General features: G+C 39.8%; 1 protein-coding gene and 1 long non-coding RNA gene across 2 annotated transcripts; both read right to left on the bottom strand.

Annotated features, from left to right (window-relative positions):
• Window positions 1-4,347: 4,347 nt before the first annotated feature.
• Window positions 4,348-4,985, bottom strand: LOC138863199 (uncharacterized). The gene is made up of 2 exons (XR_011398839.1): window positions 4,946-4,985; window positions 4,348-4,816 (listed from the first exon to the last, which is right to left on the bottom strand). It is a non-coding gene; the product is annotated as an uncharacterized lncRNA (long non-coding RNA).
• Window positions 4,982-9,717, bottom strand: LOC138863198 (uncharacterized). The gene is made up of 2 exons (XM_070127259.1): window positions 6,709-9,717; window positions 4,982-5,852 (listed from the first exon to the last, which is right to left on the bottom strand). Exons 1-2 carry the CDS (start codon window positions 9,675-9,677, stop codon window positions 5,075-5,077), a joined length of 3,747 nt encoding a protein of 1,248 aa, XP_069983360.1. The 5' UTR covers window positions 9,678-9,717; the 3' UTR covers window positions 4,982-5,074.
• Between the last annotated feature and the right edge of the window lie 57 nt (window positions 9,718-9,774).

The raw sequence follows: 9,774 nt of genomic DNA, 5'->3' as shown, positions 1-9,774 counted from the left end.
ACTAGTTTCCCCAAAGTGGCTTTACATTTTTGCAATGGAATTTTCCTATTATCATTTCATCTCTCTATCATAATTTAATTTACTTCAACAATGTTTCGATCTATATATTACTATATATTACTGTTAAACTATGTACTTGAATATCATTATAACCTTCTATTTTGCAGATGAACATGGATTCTTCGGCAAGGGGCTGCTTGAATGGTCCTGACAGATGCTTTTCCATTCGTTATTTTATGGTCAGGGAAAGAATATCACTGTTATTCTATCAGGTAGGCTTACCTTGCATACTTTGGTGTGAGGTTTAGAGATCAAGGCAAATCGTGGACATCCAATGAAGTTTGCAAAATTAGCGTAGTGCTAGAGAAAAGGAAAGCACTAGAGGAACGGCACTAGAAAAAGGCACTAGAATAAAACACTAGAAAAGGGCAATAGAAAACGAAAAGGCACTAGAAAAAGGCACTAGAATAAAACACTAGAAAAAGGCAATAGAAAACGAAAAGGCACTAGAAAAAAAACTAGAAGAAAGGCACTAGAAAAAAGGCAATAAAAAAGGCACTAGAATAAAACACTAGAAAAAGGCAATAGAAAACGAAAAGGCACTAGAAAAAAAACTGGAAGAAAGGCACTAGAAAAAAGGCAATAAAAAAGGCACTAGAAAAAAGGCAATAAAAAAGGCACTAGAAAAAAGGCAATAAAAAAGGCACTAGAAAACAAAGCACTAGAAGAAAGGCACCAGGAAAAAAAACAATAGAAAAAGCATTAGAAAAAGAAGGCAGAAAAAAGAAGGGCTGAAACTCCAGTGTGCGCGCCCGTGCTGCAGCGAAAGCCAGAGAACCACCACACTGACCGCTCTGCTTCTTTCGTGAATGTGAAAGGATTCCATCGTCCCCCGAAATGCAAATGGGAGTCTCCTGATCTGCAGTCAGCCTGTGCTTCACACGGATGATTCCTCCACGCCAACAATGCTTCCTACGCATCCTGAACTTCCTTTATGAGATGCCGAACAAGAGAAGGATTTGCAGTTCACCCAGCAAGAGCTCAGTGATATATCAGGTCTGTTAGAGGAAGGATTAGAAACTTTCCTCATCCAGCCTAAGAGAAAGGAACTACCAGATGACTAGATGATGACTTAAAGCTCAAGAGAAGCAGCGCCCCGTTTACCTTCAGTCAAGTTGGCGATCTGGTTTTCTGCAGTAACGTTGCGTGGAGTCCTCAGTAGATAGGAATATACTAAATACCAAACACAACTCCAGTGGCAATTGATCGACGGTTTTATCAAGTATTTTTAACTAAGTCCTATTGCACAATCGGAATCGTTACATATCTTTACCTATCTCCCACAACAGCGAAAAGGATTTATAGAAGCATCAGTTGCAATAACAACAATAATGAGAATAATATTAAGAAAAATGGTAAAAGAGATAAGAATAATTCCTATAATAACGATATTGATGATAATGATGATAATTGTAAGAATAATGATAGGATTTATGATAGTCATAAAAATAAGAATAGTGATAATAATAATGACACGTATCAGTATCATTATTTTTTTTTTTATCACTACAGCAATAATGATAATAACATTAATAACACTAATGTTGATATTAGTAATAGCAGGAATAATAATGATAATAACGATCGTAATGATAATAACAAATGCAAAAACAACAGCAACAATAATGATGATAATGAATAATGAAAAATAATGAATAATAAAGAATAATGAAAGATAATAATAATGAGTCGAATGGTGATAATAATATTGACGATAGTAATAAAGCTACTACTTTCACTACTGCTAGTACTCTCTCTCTCTCTCTCTCTCTCTCTCTCTCTCTCTCTCTCTCTCTCTCTCTCTCTCTCTCTCTCTCTCTCTCTCTCTCTCTCTCTCTCATGGTTGTGCAACCTCTGGCTCTAAGTATAATTAACTATTGCTGAAATATTTGAGGTTCGACTAACAAAACCCAGATGCAAAAAGTACAAAAATTATAACATTGCTGCAAGAGTTGCGTTAGGTAATATCAGTATACTTGATCACATCACCCCGCGTATCCAAAAAAATTAAATGGTACATTCTAAATGCAGTTATGGCACATGTGTGTTTATTTACAAGCTCATTCATGGTTAATGCCCTTGCAAAGTGAAGGGAACACATCAGGGGTCCAAGCACGTTAAGAAAATTCTCTTTATGTTAAGAGATCGAATACCGATACAGGGGCATGACAAATGGAAAGACGTGGACCCAAGTTATGAAACATGCTGCCAGATGATATAAGAGTCATTAACAGCTTCTCTAATTTCAGAACGAAATTAAAATATACACCTTTAAATAATAAGCTGTAAAGGTAAATGTATGTATGTAAAGAATAACCTTTGCACTCTCTCTTTCTGCCTCTCTCTCTCTCTCTCTATCTATCTACCTCTCTCTCTCTCTCTCTCTCTCTCTCTCTCTCTCTCTCTCTCTCTCTCTCTCTCTCTCTCTCTCTCTCTCTCTCTCTCTCTCTCTCTCTGTCTCTCTCTCTCTCTCTCTCTCTCTCTCTCTCTCTCTCTCTCTCTCTCTCTCTCTCTCTCTCTCTCTTTCCTTCTCCCATTTTTAAAGAATGATGAAGTTATTTCTCAAAGCTGTTCCACCTAGTCGAAGCAACGTTACGGATGCAGTCGTTATGCGTCGGATCATTGATTTCAGACTCTTCAGTGCTTAGTAAACCGCGTTTCAAACCTTTCATTTTGACTTCGGCATCGGAACAGGTGGCCGATGGCAACTGAATCTCAATATCAAACTTACTGTAAAAAACAACAAATGCGCATTCATAAGCACGGGTTCGCATAACTATAGCTGAAAAAGGTGGGGAAGCATCTAATCCAATAAACACACCGTTGGAAACTCGACCACCGCCCTTTTCGAATGCCATCAATATCAGGTTGTCTGGACTTGAAACATTCGCTCCAACATCACTTCTGCGAAATTGATGAACTTGATAGATATGAGTCTGGATTCTGTGAGCGATCGTTGCAATGGTGAAGGAAGATGAAGTAATTCAGTAAACGGTGGATAGAAGTCGGCGTATGAATAGTAAAAGCAGACAGATTGAAAGAAGAAATAAAAATGGAGGGGAGAGGAGGGAAGGATGATATAGAAGACATAGAAGAAAAAGGAATGAAGATGGATGTAACAGGGAGAAGTTCATGAGGAAAGGGACTGTTAGAACCCTTAATGAATATCGCTTTGATTAGATGAACCTCGTGATATTACGAAATTGACGATTAGTGTTCCTTATTTCCTATATAAAAGGATGCTAAAAATGTGTATAATGATTATGAGATTCGTAAGCACGTTTCAAATAAGATTTTAGAATGTCTGCTAGAGGGTAATTGGAAAACGAACGAGCTCTGTGTGTGTGTGTGTGTGTGTGTGTGTGTGTGTGTGTGTGTGTGTGTGTGTGTGTGTGTGTGTGTGTGTGTGTGTGTGTGTGTGTGTGTGTGTGTGTTATTCCGTCATACAGCTTACAGAGCGGCGTCTTGTCCTCATAACACGTTACAAGAGATCCTTTGTTACCCGGTGCTGGCGAGTCTGTCGTCGCAGACAGCCAGTGCATGGATGTGTATGCTATAGCAACGGTCACTGCTGCGCATGCGTAAGATTACAGGCACTTGCAAACACACATGCACGCACACACACATGCACACATACACACACACAGATACGGTCATTCATTCGTCCGATGAGGAAATCTTGCTTGTGGCCATTTTCCTTTTCATATATACATACATACATACATATATATATATATATATATATATATATATATATATATATATATATATATATATATATATGTATATATACATATATATATACATACATTGTTACGTAGCTTTCGTTCTTTAACAATGACACCGGTTGTTGCAGAACAGGGCGCATAACAGAACCCAATCTAGGTTGATATGATTTGGTGTCAAGCGTAATACAATATAAATATACTTTTGTTTCTCTTAATTCCAAGCTCATAGTCCACTCAGAAGTACATATGTTCTTATATGCTGCTGTAATATCTCCTGCTTGTTTATCTTAACGGTAATATTAACAATGATGTTATCAATCATTAGTAATTTATATACTAGTAATTAGATATTTATATACTAGTTCTTCTTTTCAAGCCTTGTTATAATTACTAATTAATCATCACTTAGTAAATAAACACGTGGAACATAATATGTTATATTAATCTTATTGTACACAACTTTCTATCATTTATCATTTCCTTTTAGATTCCCTTTTTAAAGTATTGTAGATTTTTAGTAATATAAAGTAAGTATGCAAGGTAGGGAGTATAAAGCCACTTTATGATTCACTTATATTTTCACCAATCACCGGATAACAAAATAGAATATCACTTCATCCACAAACATATATTCACTTCAACACACACACAAAATAATATTCATATAGAAATAAACATAACATAATACAGGGTATCAAATAAAGTTAACTTACAAATATTAACGTAAATTATAGTAAACCACAACCCGGCTCCGCCGACCACCGACCAGCCATAGTCACCTCTTTCCACCAGTCCGTCCAAGGTCGTTCTCCCCCTCATTCGCCCTCACCCCCATACAATCCTATTCTGAGTTGACTAGACCGAAACCCGAACCCGACCGAACCCCTTATGTCTCGTCCACGTATTCCGAATCCCGTCAGTCCGTCGCAGTCGGAGCGAAGCGATGTGAGGTCATGCAGAGGTCATGCAATTAGTTGACGATCATGCACAGGTCGATGGTCGATGGGCAGCCATGTAATACCTCCCTCCTTAAAAGAAAAAGAAGTATTACTTTCTTTTTATTTAAATTATATATTTCATATGATGCATTATGTAGAGCATATCACTGCCCATTCACTTCTTATTCATTTAAGTACTTAAATTAAATAGCACATCACCTGATCTGACGTATAATTGGTTTAGGAGACAGGAACTTAGCTGGTGCAAAACAAAGATAGATTAGAAAATCTGTAATATAGGATCAGACATCTATTACAATTTACAACTTTGCAATCTATATGCTTTGCTTACCCACGTGACAAAGCATCAGCCAGTACATTTTCTTTTCCTCTGATGTGGTTAACACTGAGGTTGTATTTCTGAAGCTCTAAACTCCACCTCAGAATCCTCTGATTCTTGCAGCTCATTTTAGAGATGAAAGTTAATGGATTATGGTCTGTATAAATCTTTACAGCTTCCTTTGTAGGATATAAATAAATTTCAAAGTGCCTCAAAGCTAATATCAAAGCAAGAGTTTCTTTCTCTACTGTAGAGTAATTTCTCTGATGCTTATTAAATTTCTTGGAGAAATAACACACCGGATGATCAACGCCAGCTGCATCAGCCTGACATAACACAGCCCCAGCACCCGTGTCACTAGCGTCTACATACAGGATGAAACCCTTCTCAAAGTCAGGCGAGATGAGGATGGGTGAAGATATCAGCATAGCTTTGACTGTTTTAAAGGCTTTTTCACATGAATCTGACCAAATGAACTTAACTCCTTTCTTTAATAAATCTGTTAATGGGGCAACAATATCAGAAAAATTCATCACAAACCTCCTATAGTAGCCAGCCATGCCAAGAAACCTCATCACCTCTCTCTTGGCCTTGGGCGCTGGGTACTTATCTATTGCATGAATCTTGCTATTCAAAGGCTTGACCTGTCCTTGACCAACTTCATATCCCAGGTAAGTTACATGCGCATGCGCAAAGTCACTCTTGGCAAGGTTTACCGTTAGGTTAGCTGCCGAGAGCCTCTCAAACAGTGCCTGCAGCCTCTCCAGATGTTCCACCCAGTTGTCACTAAATTATTATGTCATCCAGATAAGCTTTACATCCATCTAATCCTGAAATTAGACCATTGATTAAACGCTGGAAGGTTGCGGGAGCTGTTTTTAAACCAAACGGCATTACACAGTATTGAAAGAGTCCATCTGGCGTTACAAATGCGGAGATTTCTTTTGCCCTCTCTGTCATGGGGATTTGCCAGTACCCTTTTAACATGTCTATCTTTGTTACATATTTGGCCTTACCCACCTGGTCAATGCAGTCATCAATACGAGGTATAGGATAAGAATCATCCCTCGTCAGCGTATTTACCTTCCGAAAATCCGTGCAGAGGCGAATTCCACCATCAGCCTTGGGCACTAGTATGTATGGGGAACTCCAAGCACTAACACTGGGCTCAATGATTTTGTTTTCCAACATATACCGGACCTCATCTCTCATCTGCTTACCTTTTGTTGGATTTACTCTGTAAGGATGTTGTTTCACTGGGCCATTATCACCAATATCAATATCATGATGCATTAAATTCGTCCGACCCGGAACATCAGAAAACAGACAAGAAAAATCCAAAAGCAAGTTATTCAGCTGTTGCCGTTTCGAAGAATCTAGATGAGAAAACTTATTTTTTAGATTATTAAGAATATCTGAATTCATTAATTTAGAGTGAGGCACATCAACAAGGGGATCTTCATCTTTCTCGCCATCATTAATAACACTCATCACATCATTCACCATGACTGCATTGCCATCCTTACATTCTTCTATAGGCCGTTTATTGCGTTCTACATATTTCTTAATCTGATTAACATGGCAAAGTCGTGACTGTTTACGCTTACCGGGAGTCTGAATTACATAATTCAGGTCACTTAGCTTTTTCTCCACGGTACATGGTCCAAAATAACGCGCCTTCAGTGACTGCCCAGGGACGGGAAGGAAGACCAGTACTCTTTCTCCAGGTGAAAAGGATCGTGACTGTGCATCTCTGTCGTACCGCGTCTTCATCCGTCTCTGGGCCTCACCGAGGTTCGCTCTTGCCAGTTCACATACTCTGTGGAGTTTTAATCTAAAGTCCATTACATGGTTCAATATATCAGACCTATTATCATCATCTAACCATCTTTCTTTCAACATCTTTAGTGGACCTCTTACCTCATGGCCGAACACAAGCTCAAATGGGCTAAACCCCAGAGTATCCTGCACACACTCTCTAGCAGCAAACAACAACAGCGGAACCATTTCATCCCACTGGTCATCCGTCTCATGACAGTAAATGCGGACCATGTTTTTCAACGTCTGGTGGAATCTCTCCAGCGCGCCCTGCGACTCTGGGTGGTAGGCGCTTGACACTTGATGTCGTACGCCCATCCGTCGCATGGCTGCCTGGAACGCCTTAGAGAGGAAGTTACTGCCTTGGTCGGACTGGATCACCCTCGGTAACCCGTATGTACAGAAAAATTTCGTGAGTTCTTTGATTATTGCCTTGCTACTGATCTTACGCAACGGGATCGCCTCAGGATATCGAGTGGAAGAACACATGATGGTGAGGAGGTAATTATTACCGGATTTTGTCTTGGGAAGCGGGCCAACACAGTCTATAATTACGTGACTAAAAGGCTCAGAGATCACAGGAATCGGATATAAAGGCGCTACAGGGATCTTCTGGTTAGGCTTTCCCACGACCTGGCACTGATGACACGATTTACAATAATTCACAACATCTCTACGTAACCCCGGCCAATAGAAATGGTTCATTATTTTTCTGCATGTTTTGTTAATACCCATATGACCCGACAATGGTGAATCGTGAGCAAGACTCAGGATCTGTGACCTGTAAGGTGCTGGGACAACGACCTGGTGTACCACGTGCCACTCGTCTCCCGCACCCACGTGACGAGGCCTCCATTTTCTCATCAAGACGCCACCTTTTTTATAATAAGCTGCAGGTATATCTGACGCATCAGTTTCTGACCCAGCTAATTCAGCAATCTTACACAATTCTGCATCACATTTTTGCTGATCTATAAGCTTCCCTTTATCAACGGGGAAGACACTTAGCTTGTCGTCACCAGCATCAGTCTCGTGGCATAGCAATGAAGTTCTTTCGTCACCTCTCACGTCATTTCCATTACCACATACCTTGTCCTTATTACGTACGCACTGACTCGCACGAGCTACCGTGGGAGGGTCGTGCCCGACACGCCTTGCCTCCCGCATGCTCCTCGTGACCGCGCAGGCAGGGAACATGACCACGTCTTCTTCTGCAAGCTGTTCACCGTCGTTTATGTCTGGAGTACTTAGAATTGCTACATTAATTTGGGGTTTAGCAAATACCTTCTCTCCTGCCAAGTCATTTGCCAATATAAATGATACACCTTCTATGGGTAATTTAGGTACCACTCCCACAGTTACTTCTTTATCACAGAAATGAGATTTGAGATGAACCTTATGTAACGGGGCAATCAGATGCCCACACTCAATACCGGCTATGACGACACTCGCGTCCGAAGTCTTCCCCGCTAGTGGCAATACACCTTCCAAGAGCAGTGACTGTAACGCCGTTGTATCTCTTAATATTACGATAGGCTTTTCACCACTTTCATCACCAACCAGGGATACACTTCCTTCTGAGCAAAACGGCTTGAATTCATCACTTACATTTCTAAATCTATCTGTATCAGAAAGCAAATTGACTTCTACTGGACTTTTTACATCCTTAAATCTAGTACTGGCAAGAGCTACGGGAACGTCCTTGGACTTCTTCTCTTTTAAGAACCAGCAATTGCTGATAGTATGGCCCAACAACTTGCAATTAAAGCATCTAACTGATTTCTTTTTATCATAACTGGAGTTATGACCAGGACTGGCGGTCTCTCTCTTATCACCTTTAAATTCATTCTTACCTGTCAGGGGAGTGGGTTGTGGTTTTACAGTACTCTTTGGACCCTCAACATTTCTGTGGATCAAAGCATAATCCTCTGCCATTCTGGCAGCTTCATCTAACACCTTTACCCTGTTTTCATTTAAATACATCTTAATGCGGTCAGGTAGACATTTCTTAAATTCTTCTACAAGAATCAGTTGATATAGTTTATCACAATCATTATCTACTTTCTCACTCTCACACCAACGAGCAAGCAAGCCATCTTTCTCTCTGGCAAATTCTAAAAAGCTCTGATTGTCCCTTTTCCGCAGATTACGGAACTTTAAGCGGTAGGCCTCCGGCACCAACTCGTATCCCTTTAACACAGCCGTCTTTACTTTATCATAGTCACGAGAATCCGTCACGGACATTGACATGTAAATTTCTTGAGCTTTACCAGTGAGGATAGATTGAAGCAGTACCGTCCATTGTTCTTTTGGCCAATCAGAACTAATTGCTATTTTCTCAAAATATCGAAAGTAATTGTCAACAGCATTCTCTTGAAATGGGGGAACCAATTTTGCGTTAGCAGTTATGTTAAACGGCACAGCAGCGGGTGAGGCCCCTCTGAGCTCTAACTCCTTTGATTTGATTTCTCTCTCTATGTCTAGTTCACGCATACGACACTCGTTCTCTCTCTGACGCACTTCTAACTCACGCATTCGGTATTCGTTCTGTAGCTCAAGCTCTTTTATCCTAACCATATCGCTGTCATTTTCTACGTATTCAAGTGCGCTGTCCTCTAATAACCCATCATCTACCATATACTTAATCAACTCATTCCTAATCTGAAATTTAAATGAACCTCTCCTTACACTAAATTCAATCTTTTCAGCAACTTTTATCAAATCAGTCTTTCTCAAATCCATCAGAGCCTCCACTGTAGGAGACTCGAAGAATTGTTCCACGTCAAAAGGCATCTTGAAAATATTACTCCCACCTTTACAAAGTTATAATAAATGTATTTCAGCAATCATTTCATGATATAGCATCTTTATTATTATACTTAATGAAACA

Source organism: Penaeus vannamei, chromosome 11, assembly GCF_042767895.1.
Source record: "Penaeus vannamei isolate JL-2024 chromosome 11, ASM4276789v1, whole genome shotgun sequence".
In the NCBI taxonomy this organism is placed as follows: domain Eukaryota; kingdom Metazoa; phylum Arthropoda; class Malacostraca; order Decapoda; family Penaeidae; genus Penaeus; species Penaeus vannamei.
Note: the sequence above shows the minus strand (reverse complement) of the source record. Positions and strands in the feature narration are given on the sequence as shown.

Bases quoted from the DNA above. Each gene is read 5' to 3' on its own strand.
- LOC138863198 (XM_070127259.1), bottom strand. From the start codon at position 9,677: ATGCCTTTTGACGTGGAACAATTCTTCGAGTCTCCTACAGTGGAGGCT. The intron at 5,853-6,708 runs GCTAAGTGACCT...ATAATAATTTAG, and splicing joins CCATGTACCGTGGAGAAAAA to TGACAACTGGGTGGAACATC.